At 45.8% G+C, this 17,513-nt stretch overlaps 1 protein-coding gene across 2 annotated transcripts in view; it reads left to right on the top strand.

Moving 5' to 3' along the window:
- Positions 1-3,894: 3,894 nt before the first annotated feature.
- The window catches only part of LOC147634763 (uncharacterized), a 239,842-nt gene continuing 226,223 nt past the window's right edge, over positions 3,895-17,513 (top strand). Inside the window, exons 1-2 of one of the 2 annotated variants that reach the window (XM_086803941.1) lie at positions 3,895-4,021; positions 4,111-4,266. In XM_086803941.1, coding sequence (XP_086660067.1) covers positions 3,959-4,021; positions 4,111-4,266 — 219 coding nt within the window. In that variant the 5' untranslated portion in view covers positions 3,895-3,958. The remainder of the gene's footprint in view (positions 4,022-4,110; positions 4,267-17,513) is intronic. The other variant, XM_086803942.1, reaches the window with a different exon arrangement.

Here is a 17,513-nt window from a genome sequence, read left to right as displayed (position 1 = left end):
TTAAACCACACAAGAAACTCCATGACTAGAGAGAGAGAGAGAGAGAGAGAGAGAGAGAGAGATTGCACCGTCAACAATAGCTCTATTGCATATCTCAATATTATCTTGCACCTCTACGGTGCTTTCCTACATACTCGACCAAATAACCCATTCATTTTACATTGCACATTTCAACACCCCTCCTCAATGTAAACTTAGGTGTGTGCATAAAATTTTTCCAATCAATTTGATCAACTCACCTCTCACCCCTAGCAATTTGGCATTGCCAATTTCAACACTCCCCCTCAATGAAAATTGGAGTGTTCAACAAGTATGTGTGCATGTGTCTAGCCAACCTAGACATGAAGTCCAATTTGAGCCCACTTGCTCACAACGAAACCACTGAGTCCAATTTGAACATAAATGTTCGAGTGGGAACCAAACCATGAAGTGCGACCCCTATGCATGCATAACTCAACACACACCACAATTACATCCTTTTCGAGCACCCATGGGCTCGGGCAAGGAACTCTCATAAGTATAGGTGAGGAAAAATGCAACCATTTTCAGTGCAAGGGCAAGGCACCTATATATAAACAATCTTCTTTGAGAAATATAAAAAACAAAACATGCCTTTTAAGCATGTGAACAAGGGCTGGTTTAGGAGTGTGTGTGAACCATTTTGTGATCGAAGGTTTTATTATTATTTAAAAACCTTAGCTTCCAAAAAATTATCTTCACGGAGCTGTTTCCTTTATTTTCTACAGGATCCTTCTTTGACCCGTTTTCCTCCTCGCGACCTCTTTCCCTATGCATGCCATAGCTGGAGCTTGCTCTTATGAGCTTTCTTTTGCTGTTCGCTGTTGTTCGTTCACTGCTTCTATAACGTCAATGATTCTACTGCTTGTGATGATGCCTATAGCGCCCTTTTTTTGAGCGTCCTGCAAATGTTGCCCCCTGCTCACGATGTCTTTCCACCATCCTCAAGCTCTGCACACACATTCTTCTACACAAACTATATTCACCCTTGTTGGATACTATCTCCACGGTATACACTCCTGCTCACTGCATTCTTCTTCTTTAGCTCTAAAATCCTCGAGCTCTACAGATCCATGGTGACTTACGCCCTTCAAATCGGTTGCCACTATTTGTCTCTCTATCTACACCTGATGTCTCCTTTATTCTATGCCATAGCCCATGCTTGGCCATGGTAGCCAAGCTTCTGTGAGAGTTACATGGTGTGTTTTTGTGTCACCTTCCATCGTCTTGTTGTACACTGGTTGTAATCTCAACTAACTTGATCTTGGCATGCAATAGTTGCCAAACCATACTTCTATTGTGACTTACTTTTAACCATAGCTACTTTGCCATTTCTCTTGGTTGACCTCATTCAAATCGGTAACCTCTAAAGTTCTTTTGTTCACCATCACCATGACTTTTTAAGGCTTTTGCAATCCTCTATCTACTACTGACTCCCCTTGTAATATTTCTTTGAACGACAAACTTTGCAGCAATGGCACTTGACAGCAGCTCGACTCCCAAGTCTTTGATTGTCTCTTTAAGCTCCTCTCTTTGCCTCATCCATTTAACCTCCCTCTTGAGGTGCCATTATCATGACTACCTTGAGCTCCCAAATGAGCTCCATAACCTTGCATGCCCTCTCTCTTTGCATGTTGAACCTTCATGGGTGCTTTCTTTATCTGAGGTTTCATTACCATGAAACCAAGGTGCAAAACATGTGGAAACTACCAAGGTTTCCATCCCCTTCTTTACTCTCCTTTATTGAGCAAACTACGAGCCATGCCATTTTCTTGACAAGCTCCAACATGGACTGCAAATCAGCCCATAACCACCTATCCACCACTTGAACAAGTATGTGCACCTTCACGTGCTCTTTGTGGGATCTTCTCATCCCATAAATCAGCAACCCTTCACAAGAATTGAACATTTCACCATGCCCAATGTCTAAAATTATGAGGTAAACACTACACAAATTACCTCCACAAATTTCTCTTGATGCCGAGGACTCCATAGTCTTTGTACTTGTTGCTGAAAATCCTTATTTCAGCTTCTTGATGATGATGAGTAGGCTCTCCATGTTGCAAAACTCCCATTTATAACTCTCTTGGGTGGCTTCTTTCATTTTAATGAAGACTTAATAGTCTTCATATTGCTGAAATCTTCATTTTTAGCTTCCATGGTAAATCTCCAAATCTCCATGGGCATGCTTCAAAGACTCCAAATGCAATCCATAATGATGAGTGTGCTAAATTTTTTCATAATAAAATGAAAACAATGCTTAATCAAATAACTTCATAAACAAGAGAACTATAACTAGACATGCACCATGACCAAGAGCCCATCCTAGCTCTGATACCATGTTAACAATCCTAATATGAAATTGATCATGGTGATAGACACAAGATTAAGGTGGATTAAATCACACAAGAAACTCCATGATGAGAGAGAGAGAGAGAGAGAGAGAGAGAGAGAGAGAGAGAGAGAGATTGCACACTCAACAATCAATTCTATTGCATATCACAATGAACCATACAATGATATATAGGCCTTCTAGCCTTATCCCACTTTACACATCATCATGCCATGTGGCACTCCCTTTTCCACATTCTTTAATGTGCTCTCAACATTCACACCACACAATATTATCTTGCACCTCTAAGGTGCTTTCCCACATACTCAACCAAATAACCCATTCATTTTACATTGCACATTTCAACATATTGCTGCAGGCAGCTACTATAACCCATGTAGCTGAGGAGGCCACTTTTCTCTTGAGTTAGAGGCTGTCCCATAACCCTTTACATTTGAGGGTGTGAAGGAGGCAACCGATTGAAAAGCTGATAAACTGTCAGCTAAATACTCATCCAGCTAGTGTAGACGGTTTTGAAACCCCCCTCTACACTAGTAGGTTGAGTTCCCCCTACACCTCCAAATTTAGAGGGTTATGGGGGTTGCCTCTAAGTTGCCAAGATGTATCAGAGCATGCTTATAGGTGCTTGAATGGCAATACAGTTTAGTTTCACTTCAACGTTGCGTCTGCATGTCTTCCTTTGCAACACCCGTTTCATGAGATTCTCTCTCTCTCTCTCTCTCTCTCTCTCTCTTTGAGCCGGGAAGCTCGTACAGATACCCAGAGAGGAGAGGATCTGCTGACTATGCCACACAGAGGTTGAGACGGAGGAGCATTACATATGCCGCTGCCCAGTATACTATGAGATCCGTGGGAGGTTTCACTGTCTATTTCGTGAGGGATTCGGTCCACTCTCCAGGATCATTGACTTCCAGGACTAGCGTTGCCTGGGCCTCTTCGTGCTTGAGCTCCGCAGACATAGGGATACCTTCTTGAGACACAAGCCCCACCCACCCCGCCCCCTCCCTCGGTAGCCAACCATCACTAGTTTCTTCCGGACCCAGGAGGTGGAGGAAACCGACATAGTGGATCTTGTGGACCCTCCACGAGCGTGCCCGACGCCCTCGACCCCCCTGTCGGCCATGATCACCTCATCAACTCCAGATCCAGGACATGCTCCATCGTCATCGAGCCACCTTTCCATGTGACATAGTTGAGGGAGACCTCTTGTCTATACTCGTCAACCCCATGCTTGACATTTTGGAGAGTGGTATACCATCTACTCGGAGGAGCTGATGTTGCTCCCATGTTTTTATGTTCTTAGTTTTCCATGGACAGTTTTGTATCACCCCAATGAGATAGCTATATTTATGTTTTCATTCTATTTTATTTTCCAATCCATGATGAGATATGCCATGGACATTATTGTACCACTTTGGTCTTAGAGGCCCATTGGGTCTTTAGTAGACTCTTAATATATCTTTCTTTCTTTCTTTCTCTCTCTCTCACAGCACATACAACACAACAAGAAAAGTGGTGTCTAAAAAGCCTAGTGGTTTCAAGAACCTTATAAAACGCTCTCAAATATTAAAGTTTGGTCGGACCAAAATGGATCGAGGAAGTGGTGTTGCACAAGAGGGAGAAGAAGTAGCAGGCTGGGTTGTTCGACAGGTTAGCGCTGCTCTGTCTCGCTCTGTCTCTCTCTTTCTCTCTCTTCCCCCATTAGAGTTCATTTCTTTTGGGCCTGCAACAAAATGCAGATAGTCCGTGGCTGCAAAGCCAGCAAGAAGAGCAAAACAGTGCACATCAGCCTCCAAGAGTATTACCTGCGAGATGACATCCCTTGCGGAAGCCCCGTGTGTCGCCGCGGTTGCCATGGCCCACCCACGTTCCCAGCACATGCTTCTCACTACCTGGTAACCCTGCATGCCATCGCTACTCACTCTTTGACATTGCTCCGTGCAGTTCTTGCATTTAGGTGGTCTCTAAAGGAATTATTGACATAGGCAAAAGGTGATTTTCAATCCATCTATCAGCTCACATAGAGTGCACGCACATGCAATTTTTTTTGCAGCAAAATCACTACATTATAGGGAATTAAATTTTCAGCATAAGAAGAAGGGTGGAGATAATAATTATGAACTTTTTATTCACATACAAGTGGAAATGGGGTTATCCCAGTGTAAGAGAAAAGGGAGGACCACTAGCAAGGAAGCTAACTCCATGTGGAGAATCCGGAGAGGTAGAGGGCTCCGCAGTAGCTATTGACAAGGTAGTGGCAGGAAGAGTGGTAACCACCATGGAGATAGGGAGGGCTCCTGTGAGGGATCCAGATGACATCTCACTGCCCATGTGAAGTGGTGGAGGAGTGGTGAGGGTGGATGGTGAGGTTGGGGAGGGAGCAGAAAATGCTGTTGGCGAGGTGAGGGAGGGTGGTGACTCTGTCTGGCGAGGTGGGGGTTGGAGAAGTAACTGCGGACGAGGGAAGTGGGCCACACCCAATGACAATGCCATGAGAGGTCCCTGTGGTGGAAATGGAAGGGGAGGGGATAGGAGGGGTGGGGAGAGGAATGATGAGAGGGGACGATGGGAGGAAGAGGGGAATCTTGTTGCATTGAGGTCAGACCCGGGATGGGCGCCAAGAAGAAGGCCAAGTGAAGGAGGAGATTTTGGGCTTGTTGAGTTGAGCCTGAAAGCGGCGGCGATTCATAGATGACATGTTGGAAGGGAAAGGGGCGGCAGGTGCAGAAGCAGTAAAAGGCCTCGGTGTGATGGATTCATAGATGACATGTTGGAAGGGAAAGGGGCGGTAGGTGCAGAAGTAGTAAAAGGCCTCGGTGTGATGGATTCATAGATGACATGTTGGAAGGGAAAGGGGCTGCAGGTGCAGAAGTAGTAAAAGGTCTCGGTGTGATGGGTGGAAACAAAAGGCAAGGGAGCTGTGGGAATTTATTGGAGTAGTAAATAATAATGGAATATGACAAAGGTGTAGGGTACGGAGATTGGAGAGAGGAGTGGGAGCTAGCAAGGCAATGGTCGCAAGCCAAAGAGCTCAATGGGGGAATGCCGATGATAAGAGTGTCTGAATGACGATTGATACTAACGGAATCTTGGGGGGGGGGGGTTGTTGTTGGCAATGATGCTAGAGAGAAATGTAGGATACAACTGCCATTGGCCATTGGGCATGTCAGGAAAATGGGTGAGGAAGGCTGCACACGGAGGTGCATCCACCGTTGGTAGAGGTTGGATGGAAGTGAGGCCGAGCAAGACTTGGCCAAATTGGCTTTACTAAACAAAGAGAGGAGCGGGGGAAGTTGGAATGGGGAGGGGTCGGCAAAATTAATGGTTAAGGGGATGGATCTGGAGGTAGATGGTGGCAACAAAGTAAATTGGTACACATAAACTGGGGTGGAAGCAGAGTGGGTAGCATGTAGATGGTGACGATGAGGGGAAGTGGGAGAGGTCGAAGGGGGGAAATAGCAGTATCATCCTTGGAAGGGTGGTACCTAGGGTCAAAATCGTCAGAAGAGTCCAAAGATGTGGATGATGTGGTAGCATATGAGAATAGATAATGTACTTGAGGATTCATGGTTTGCAGCTCTACAAGATGTGGAAGTGAGGGGTTGTACTGACAAGGCAACCCTCCTCATCGACGTAGGCGGGAAAGTCATGGCGGTGGATACTGGAACGGAAAACGTGGGATGCTTGCGAGGCCGGAGGAATCTAGTGATGGAGTGCTTAAAGGGAAACGGCATGGTGGGAAGGCCATTTGCCATGAGCCAAAGTGCACATGTGACAGGAAAATGTGAGGATGCTACCAAAGAGGATACCCAAATTGGCATCTAAGGAGGTGTTGTACAAAGAGCAAAAGCGGACAGCCTTGTGTGGTAGGAGATGCTGGAGAAGGTGGCGAGGCTAGTCGGCTGTGTGGCCGGGTGAGAAGGGGAGATGACGATGGTGATGATGTGAGTAGGATATAGAGGGGTGAGTAGTAGGCATGGATGAGATGGCCGTGGGGGTAGGATGTAACACGCGGAAGCTCTGGGAAGTCTTCTTTCAGCCCTAAACACTCTTGGAAACCTTCTGATGCAAAAACGCACCATCTGATGCAAAAACGCAGGTAGAGAGAGAGTAGAGAGAGAGAGTGAGAAGTGCTGGAAATTCAGTATATACTATGGTACAAAAAGTGTACATATCTTGCAGCCCTTGGCTGCCTTCTTGAAAAGGTGGTAAAACACCAAAACCTGTCCCCTATGGGACCTCTAGTGATCCCAACCCCTAGTGGGTTTGAATGAATGAAACATAGAGCAAGGGGGCCTTTTTATATGGGTCTTGGACCCCTTTTTATGCTGGCCGACTGCTGGTCGGCCAGTTCCATGTCCATACTAATATTCAGCGCTGCCCGATTGATGATAAACTCTGCCCGACTGGATCTGCTGCTTGTTTATGATGCGCCTAATGCTGCCCAAGTTCTCTGATTCAGCCGACTGGTTCTGTGAGCAGCCGACAGCATCCCTTTGGTTCTTCTCCAAGCCTTGCTTCAGTCTACCCTGCAGAGGTGCTCTGTGCTCTGTGCTCCATCATCCTGGTTTTTCTACTGGGTTCATACTCTTTATCTGGTTGCCTTTTCTGGATCTAGCCCTGAGAATGTCCATGGCATCTATGATGCACATGACATCCCCCTCTGCTAAACTTGATGACGGGAATCCAACCTGCTCTTGGATGACTGTCATCATCCCAATCCTGTCCCGAAGTCCCTCTGTCATCATCCATTCCTGGCAACCCTTTTTCTCTGAAAATCCGGTCTGTTCTCCAAACCACTCTGTCTCTGATGAAGATCTATGCATCTGGTTCCTCTAGTCCACCATCCCTTCTTGCCCTGACTCTGAACACCGTCTTGGTCTTCTTTCCTGGGAACTGAGTCTGGCACTCTCACATCACCCTTGGAGGATCAACCTCCCTTGGGACCGTTACCTAAGAACCTATCTGGCTCACGGAACTGCCATCCCCATCTGGCACTGTGGAACACCACCAACAAACCTCCTGGGAGTTCTTCCCGATCTGTGTTCCCGCCTTGGGCTTCGAATCCGTGTACTTTCCTGTACCTTGGACCTGTACACCATCATCTGGGACTGATTCAGCGTTTAGCTTTGCTGAGCTTGATGCTCTGATACCAATGTAACACGCGGAAGCTCTGGGAAGTCTTCTTTCAGCCCTAAACACTCTTGGAAACCTTCTGATGCAAAAACGCACCATCTGATGCAAAAACGCAGGTAGAGAGAGAGTAGAGAGAGAGAGTGAGAAGTGCTGGAAATTCAGTATATACTATGGTACAAAAAGGGTACATATCTTGCAGCCCTTGGCTGCCTTCTTGAAAAGGTGGTAAAACACCAAAACCTGTCCCCTATGGGACCTCTAGTGATCCCAACCCCTAGTGGGTTTGAATGAATGAAACATAGAGCAAGGGGGCCTTTTTATATGGGTCTTGGACTCCTTTTTATGCTGGCCGACTGCTGGTCGGCCAGTTCCATGTCCATACTAATATTCAGCGCTGCCCGACTGATGATAAACTCTGCCCGACTGGATCTGCTGCTTGTTTATGATGCGCCTGATGCTGCCCAAGTCCTCTGATTCAGCCGACTGGTTCTGTGAGCAGCCGACAGCATCCCTTTGGTTCTTCTCCAAGCCTTGCTTCAGTCTACCCTGCAGAGGTGCTCTGTGCTCTGTGCTCCATCATCCTGGTTTTTCTACTGGGTTCATACTCTTTATCTGGTTGCCTTTTCTGGATCTAGCCCTGGGAATGTCCATGGCATCTATGATGCACATGACATAGGAAGCATGGAAGAGAGGTGATTAGGAGGAGGAGGGCAGGGAGGCGAGTAGGAGATGTTGGATGTTGCAGGGAAGCTCTGCACACACACACACACACACACACACACACACACACACACACACACACACACACACACAACTCGATCAGAGAGAAACGTGAGAGTGAGTGCTCGAAAACGTGTACTTTGATAATGATGAAATGTGAAAAGTACAAAGTACTATAAAGTCTAGGTCTAAAAGACCAACACTCAATAAGTGTGTTCACACGGGTTAAAAACCCATGTCCAGTCATGCCACATGGTAAAAAGTGCCCATGAGTAGATTAGAAGTTCACGCTTGAACTTCTATGAGGAGAAATGGCTAACAAAACCCCTTGAAGTGAATGATGTGAACGTAAACAGGGTGTAACAGATACCCTGGTAGAGGCTGTAGGTTTAAAGCTTTGTGAAAAGCTTCAAACTTCTCTCTGGAAAGAGGCTTTGTAAATCCGTCTGTCACATTGGCCTGTGTAGGCACATAAGTCAAGTCAGTCTCTCGAGCATGGAGCCTTTGTGTGACATAATGGTAATGGACCTTGATATGCTTTGTGCGAGCATGAAATATGGGATTCCCAGCAACGGCCAAAGCAGTCTGACTGTCAGTGTAGATGGTGGTAGAAGACGGCGGTCTAATACCAAGATCGGCTAATAGATGTCGTAGCCAAACACATTCCACAGTAGTTGTAAAGACTGCCTTGTATTCAGCTTCACAATTAGAAGTGGCCATTGTAGGCTGCTTCTTGTGGAGCCATGAAATGCATGAACCACCAAGAAGAAAATAGTTTCCATTGGTAGACACTCACGTGTCGTAGCATCTTGCCTAGTCACTGGCTGTAAAAGCAATCAAGCACAATGTAGGAGAGCTTCCATAAAACAATGCAAAGTCAATGGTGCCTTTAAGGTAGCGAAAGACATGCTTACATGGCTGCCAATGCTGAGTGCCAGGGATATGCATGAATCTGCCCATCTGTGAAACAACAAACTAAATGTCCAGATGGGTAGTGCATAGATAAATAAGGCATCCCACAGCTTGTTAATAAGTGGCGGCATCAAATGGCTCCGAAGCATCCTCAAGTGAAAGTTTTAAACTTGGTTCCATTGGAGTAGAAACAGGTTTACAATCTGTCATTTGGAAACGCTCAAGGAGTTGCTCAATGTATCTTTGCTGAGATAGTAGGATACCTCCCTTAATAGATATAAACTGAATGCCCAAATAGTAATGTAAATGCCCCATGTCTGGGACATCAAAAGCACTCAGCAATTCAGCTTTGAAGGCTGAAAGTTTGTCCTCATCAAGACCAATAATGTGCATGTCATCCACTTAAAGAATAAGGATTAGCAGGCTGTCCTCATCTGTGCGAATGTAGAGAGTACTCTTAGTTGGACTATTTCGGAATCCATTAGTAGTCAAGTACGCATGAATTTTTCGGTACCAAGTATCAGGAGCTTGTTTAAGGCCATAAAGTGCTTTATGTAACCTGCATACTTTCTTTTTTGCCCCTTTCTGAACAAAGCCAAGAGACTGAGATACATACACTTCCTCCTACAAATCACCATTAAGAAAAGTAGTCTTAACATCCAATTGATGTACATACCAACCCTTGTGTGCAGCCAAAGCAACAACAGTACGAATGATAGTCATATGCGAAGTAGGAGCAAAAGTTTCCTCCTAGTCAATGCCGTCACGCTGAGCATAACCTTTGGCGACCAAATGAGCCTTATGACGATTCATATAGTCATCAGGCTTACGTTTAAGATTATATACCCACTTAGTGCCAATAGCATGCCAGCAGGTAAGTCACATAACTCCCAAATACGGTTCTTTTCAATGGAGTCCAACTCCGAGTGCATGGTTGCAACCCAATGCATCTACATGAGAAATAGGTTCCTCGATACATGCGGTGGCAACAAGAGCACTGTCAACAAAATATGAAGATGCATGACGAGATGTAGCAGGAGTACAACCAGGCATAAGAGTAGGCTGATCAGCTTGATGATACCCTATTGGACCATTAGGAGCATCCTCAACCGGAAGGGGATTACGTGGAGCTTGAGCAAGAAGAGGTCGAGGGGGTAGAGAAAACTTACTTCGAGGAGTAGATGGCAGAACTTCGGGCTGATTTATAGGTTAATATTCATCAGTTACGGGAATGGGTGTTACTTCTCCATAGGACAGTGGTTGGTTCAGCAACTACTGAAGCTACGGTTGTAGTGGCTCTTTCTTCACATTAGATGCTTTTGCGGGCAAGAAGGTGAGGACATAGGAGGTTGTAGATTGTTGGCTCGATTGTTGGAATGTTCACTTTGAGTTTCACCCTTTTCTAGATGCTGAGAAGATACAGATGGTGAGGGGTTTTTTGAAGGGAAAAGCCCTTGGTTGAGAGAGCTGAAGCATAAACCTACTCCTTGGGTAGATTTTGAGACTCCATTTCGAGACTCGATTTCAAGATGAGTTCCTTTGGGCGGAGGCGGAGGATGAGTTTGACGTGGTGTCCAAGTTTGCAAACTTGGATATGTAGAACACGCCTTTTGACATGTATTTACAGCAGCTGAGTGAGTTGTAGTCTCGGGTTGGACACATGGATGCCACGACTTTGTGTGGATTCTTTATCCCAAGCCTCTTCCTTGAGGGCTATACATTTCCTTAAAGAATCAAGCCAAAAACCAAGGGTAAGCCTAAAACAATGATGTTTTGCTCTCTTCTTGGATGGTAATCTTCTTCCCAACCTCTCTACATGCTTGGGAAGCATTCTAATTCATGGTTTCTTTTTAAAACCATGCCCTTATTGATTTATGTTGTTTAAATGAATTAATGTTAATCTCTTATGCTTAAATATATTGTTGTTTAAATGAATTAATGTTAATCTCTTATGCTTAAATATATTGTTGTTTAAATGAATTAATGTTAATCTCTTATGCCCTTATTGATTTATGTTGTTTAAATGAATTAATGTTAATCTCTTATGCTTAAATATATTGTTTTTGATTTGTAATCTCTTACTCACTTTTATAGTTAAATCCTTCTTGGAACGATAGTCCTTAATTCTAATCTCATTTTCTTACCCTAAACTCTAGGCTTATCAAGCTAGATATGAAGATTAATCATTTTTATGATTATTAGCCTACTTAGAATGAGGTTAATTCATTTAAGCTTGTTTTGTGATAAGAAATCTCATATGTATTCATTTTGTGGGCTGGTAGGAGATGACAAACTTCAGGTGAGAAACAATCATAGCAAAATGCTTGAGGATGCCATCAAGTATGCTAGGATTTATAAGGAGACGATGGCTAGCCAAACATAGAAACGTGTCTCCTAGAAATCTCATACTCTAGGTAGTTTCAAATAGGGTTCCCAGTGTAAACGAAAGCTCAATGAATCAAAAGCAAACCAAAGCTTCGGGTGATTTCAATTTGCAATAGCGAAGAAAATTGTCTAAGATCTCCAAACTTTCCAAGATGGTGGGTGTTTCATTTGTGGTCAGAAGGGCCATATGAAGGCGAGTTGTCCATAGGTGGAAAAAATCACCCAAGGCAGCTCATGTGATCGAAGCAAAAGGTAACGCTAAAATCTCTTCCATGGATACTACAGTTCTTGATCATAGTGCTTGCATGGTATGCAACTTCAACATGTCAGTCTTCAGTCCCAATGATCTTATATGGATGTATGGATTGGCCTTGGTGGTACCTGGTGGTACTCACAACCTTGTTAATGCAGAACTTATTCACAAGTTGGAGTGCAGATGCAGTCAAGTGATCATGTGTATTCTTTGAACTTGGCGCTGGGGCATGGGCAGATTTGGGACCTGTGTGGGTTGTATCAGAGCACACTCTTTCTCTCTATGGGGAGGACCCTCGGCAAGACTGCTTGTGAACCGTCATGTCCATGGTAATAGTCTGGTCTAGGCAGAGACCATCCATACCCCTCCTCTCACAAGGGGCCAGATAACACAACTCTGCAGCAGACATAAGCCAATGGAAAGAAAGAAAGATGGACAAGTTCAGAGCTTACCAATTCAGTGCGTGGTTCTGCACTCGAGAAACTGAATGTACCAGTCTGTACTTGCCAAAGATTGTCTGTACTTTCCTCCCTGCAACCACTTGACTGATGCACCAACTATGTTCTGATAAAGTCCCACCAGCAGCTGGAGATGTGCCGCCTTACTGTTCAGGACTGACAGGTCAGTACCTGCCTGTACTTGTCTGTACAGGTCAACAATACCTGACTGAATCTGTCCGTACAGGATTGTACGGAATGTGCTGCAGTCGCCTGAATCAGCTCGTACAGGTGTTCGCCTGCTGTACTCGATTGTACCAGCTTGTACAGTTCTGCGCCTGCAATCAGTCGCCTGTGTCAGCTGACGTACAGCCGCCTGTACTTGCTGTACGGTACCCTGTTTGCTTCACCTAAACCAGCCTGCAATAGAGCTGTAGCCGCCTGAACCAGCGCCGCCTAAACTTGTACCTGAAATCGTATAGCAGCCACGTGGACTGTACTTGCTGTGTGTATGGCTTGTCCTGTTCTGTACGGAAACCAGCAGCTAGTCGACTATGCAACCAGTCCAGTCCACAGCGTTTTCCTTCTCTTCTCTGCACGTAGCTTGCATGCTCCCCAAAAGCAAGAGAGAGAGAGATGAGAGAGGCGTGTAACTCCAAAAGTGGAGTTTCCTCCCTCCAAAAATATCCTAAGGCCCTTACTTTAATGTTTATTAAAGTTTCCTAGGGGCCACTTAGGCCTAGGGGCCACCCATGGTTAGAACATTAAAAATATTAATGTTCTTGGTCCCCCTTCACACCTGGAGATGTCCACACATCATTCCCTTTGTCCGGGCACCCCAAATATGAATCATTTAATATTTATTTTGCTCAACAACCACCATGCCCACACTTGTGCTGTTCCATTTTCACAGGGTCATGACATACCTCCCTCTTGAAAAATGGCAAGCGTCCTCGATTGCAATCTGGTGATACAACAAAATATCCAAAGTGAAATATACAATATGGCAAGATTAGCGTCCCAATCTCTCTTCAAGCGATAGGCCACCTCACCAATCTTTTCCAATACGTGAAAAGGCCCATAATAGCGCATGCTCAACTTAGGGAATAAGCGCTCTTTACCCTTCATCTTCTTGAGCCTAGCCTTTTCGAATCGCAAAAGAACCCAATCACCCAATGCAAACTCTAAAGCACGTCTGTGACGGTCTGCGGCTTTCTTTTGCTTTTGCTGAGTTTTCTGGAGTGCCAACTTAACTCTCCGATAAGCTTCATCCATACTCTCCACATACTGATTAGCCTCAAAGATCTTATCCTTTGTGTGCAAAATGGGTGGTACCTTCTTCCCTCCTTCCACAATCTCAAAAGGTGCCTTGCCCGTTGAGGTATGGCCTGAATGCCCTGGCAATTGTACAGAGTGGATGGTTTTATGTTTTTTTTTACGAGCTGATGCTGATGCCTGCACGTGAAGGTGTTACGGAAACCCGGATGTGATGATTCTGGATGCAGAGATGGTACTCCATTTTTAGCATGAATGTGGAGATGGCCGGCAAAACAGGGCACCGACTGGGAAATGGTCTGGTTTGGTAAGTTGATGCTGCTGATCACGAAGTTGTGGGCAGCTCTGGCAGCATTGTTTTGGAAGGAAAGTATGGGCGCCGTTTCTTCTGGAAAAACACAAGAAAAGGAAGAGCCCTTTTAGTAATGTGTGGCCATCTAATGGAAGCTTTAAAAAATAATAATAATATATATCATGTGGCCACTTTATAAAGAGCCATGTGGAAGCTTGGGTGGTTGCCAACACACCATCGAGAAGAAGCTGGCGAAGATGCGAGAAGGAGAGATGGCCGCCTCGAAGGAGTAAGAGACCGGGTCGTCGAGTAGAAGAAAAAAGAGACACCTGGAGAGTGCAGAGACGGGAGGCGAGGCGAAAAGGTGATTGAGAAAAGGCTGGCGACGGCTGGACGAAGAGCTGCATAGAGGGCGGCTGTGGTGCGTGGAGGCAAGCTGCAGGTACAAGGGCTGGTGATAGAGGCGGGTGCACGTGAAGATGGCCGCCTCAAAGGAGTAGGGAGCCGGGGTGCAGAATTAGTGCATGGCCTTGAAGGCGCTGCAGCAGACAGTGTAGAGGAGCGCTGGTTTTGTGTGTGTGAAGCGCCGGTCGTCAGCAACAGTGGAAGTGGTGACAGGGACGTGGAGGCAGCACAGGCGCAAGAGAGCTGCAGAAAGTGGTGTACTATGTGTAGCCTTGAGCTGCTGGGGGCCTCGAGGTAAGCAGGTAGAGTTGGCGTCATCGAGCGAAGAGTCTGAAGTGCAGAGGCACTGGGGACCAGTGGACCGCCTTGCTGAAGTGAGAGGGAGCCAGAGAAGAGGAGCGCAGATGAGCCGGCAGCAGGTTGTGTGGGCTAAGGAGCCGCCTTGTGAGGGACCTTGGTAGCTGGTGGATAGCGTGGCTGCAGAGAGGCGAGAAGAGGTGACAGCGTGGAAAGAGCTGCAGAGAGCTGGCGATACCACCCTGTGGGAGAGCTGCAAGTTCTCGGGCGTAGCAGCAGGCAAGGCATTGATTTCTCATCATAGTCTTCCTTCCTAGGGGTTCTTGAAACCTTGAATTGTGCATGGCAAGGGTCTAGTGGACACGTGAACCAAGTGTGGTTCAGTTTCTTTTGAGTCGTGGGCTGCTACAGCCAGAGACAAGGGAAACAAATCTATTGCAATATTGCAAGGCGGGTGATGCTGTGTGAGCTATGAGAGGGAGTGTGTGATGTGTTAATAACGGAAGTGGTGGCAGTTGTGAACTTGTCTTTGTGTGATTGCTCGCCTGCTGATGTGATCAGGCTGGAGCTCGACAAGCTTCTGTCATTATTTTCTGTGTTTGTGTTTGGACAATTGTAAGTTCCCCTCTGTACTCCGCCGATTGGGTTGTGGTCTATTGCTGATTTTCTTTCCAGCTAGAGAAGCTGGTGGTGTCCCTTGTGCTTGTGAGTGTTCCGAAGGTGGTGAGTCGGCGAGCTATAGCAGCCTTCCTGTGTTCCTGAGCTGCCTCACATCTTTCTGGTGCCCCCACTGAGGAGTTGCTCTGGCATTGTTTGACTGAGGATAGCTCTCCTATTTTCTTCAGTTTACAAGGGTGTAGGCCCTAGGAGTTGAGGGTTTCAGGGAAGGTGCTTTCTTGGGATTTGAGGTGAAGTTTGGGAGTTAAAATGATGTCTTATCCAGAGTTTTATGGTAGCCCTAATGAGGATGTGGCAGATTTCCTGGAAAAGATGGAGGTTGCATGCATAAGCAACCACATCAATGAGTCGGTACAAGTGTTGCGGCTACTGAGCATTTGCTTGAAAGGGGATGCAAGGACCTGGTACAGAGCTTATGAGGAGTCATTGAGGGTTGCTGTTCCACATCTTGATATGACTGAGAATGGATTAAAGACAGCATTTAGCAACAGGTTCAAGAAGGTAGAAGACCCCGACAAGGTTTGGCATGAGGTGCAAGCTCTGACACAAGGTGAGTTGGAATCAATTGATGATTATGTCAAGAAATTCTCTTTGCTGTGGGGAACTTTATGCAGGGCTTTAGGGGAAGATCAGGTACCTCCTGACATGATGAAGAAAAACAAGTTTGTAGCCGGGCTTAAGAGGAGTATTCGCTGGAAAGTGGAATTGAAGAAGCCCAGGTCTTATGAGGATGCGGTGGAAATTGCTAAATCAAAAGATTGGAAGTTGCAACGGATGAATCAGCTGGGGATGATTCCAGTTGTAGCACAGCCGGAGATTCGTAGAGTGGAGGCTACACCCATGAATGCAGTGATTGAGAGGATGAAGCCCACTGAAGTCCAAGCTATGCAGATGGTACCACAAGCTAGTCAAGGAGTACCTATGGTTCCTGCAGGTTCTGACGAGGGATTGCGACAGGGCATGAAACAGATGGTTGATCTTATGAAGAAATTGAGCTTAAATTTAATGGGAAGTACAGGTGGTGGACGTGGTAGAGGCAGAGGCAATAATCATGAAGGGGGAGATGGACAAGCAGGGTATGGACGTGGTCGCGGTAGGGGCCGTCGTTTCATCCCTACATGCTGGAACTGTGTGGTGAGCTTGGTCATCTGAGTACAGATTGTGATAAGCCTCAGCGAATGGGTGGTGATATGTACCCACTACCTTCACAGTTACCTGACAGGTCAAATGATTATGGTATTGATATCAGGGATCAAGCAGGTCCCAGTGGAATCACAGCTGAGGAGAAGGGGAAGGCAAAGGTCGTGAATGTTATTACTCTAGAGAATGTTCAGGTGAGAGAAGAAGGGGATGTGATGCCCGTTAGCAAGCGCACAATGGATGAAAGAGAAGGAAAAGGGGTGGCTGGACCCAGCCGTAAGAAGGGGAAGCAGCAGGAAGGAGAATGTGAAAGCCAAAAGGAAACGGAAGCCTCGTAGAAGGTTCCAGGTGTTAGACTTCCCACTGGGGGATGGGCAAACCAGCTATGACTTGAAATCTGATTTGGTGAACAGGAAGGCCAACATCACCTTTGGGCAGTTGGTGGAGATGGTGCCAAAATTGAGAAGACAATGGAAGGGACTTGTGAATCCAATGGAAAAGGAGTCAGAGAAGAGGTCAGTCAAAGTACTATCTTTAGAAGAGCTTCCAGATATTTGCCCTATTGTGGAGGTGTGGAGTAAAGGTAGGAACCTTGGTCAGGCCTCTATAGATGGAGGAGCTCAAATCTGAGTGATTACCCAGTCATGTATGGAGCAGTCAGGCTTGAGGGTGTCTGGGGTTTCCGGTTTTCGAATCAGGATGGCTAATCATCAAAAGGTAAAATGTCTTGGTATGGTAAAGGAATTGGAAATTGAAGCTTTTAATGTCAAAGCTACTGTAGATTTTCATGTGATGCCTGCGGGTCTTGGTGCTTTTCCAATTATTCTTGGACGACCCTAGTTGCGAGTGGTGGGTGCAGTACAAGACTGGAGGTATGGGACCATTTCTTTGCATAATAAGCAGGGTAATAAAAAATCTTTTGAGATGCATAGTAGGAGATCTTTGAATGATGTGTGGGAGAGGCCACAGGATTCGAGTGAAGAGGAAACTACCACCACTACTTCTGAATCAGAGATGGATTCATCGACTACTGCTTCTAGTGAAGAAGAGGCAGATGTGGCTTTCCTAATATCAGAGCAACAAGGTAATGAAGATAAAGAAGTGCAAGAATGGTATTGATCCAGATCCTGATAAAGTCAAGTCTCTTCTTCTTCTTCCTACACCAAAAAATACAAGGCAACTGGCTACTTTTGTGCAAAAGGTGAAGTATAT

The sequence above is a fragment of the Cibotium barometz genome, chromosome 10 (genome assembly GCF_041138505.1).
Source record: "Cibotium barometz isolate CiBa-2024 chromosome 10, ASM4113850v1, whole genome shotgun sequence".
NCBI classification, from domain to species: Eukaryota; Viridiplantae; Streptophyta; class Polypodiopsida; order Cyatheales; family Cibotiaceae; genus Cibotium; species Cibotium barometz.
Note: the sequence above shows the minus strand (reverse complement) of the source record. Positions and strands in the feature narration are given on the sequence as shown.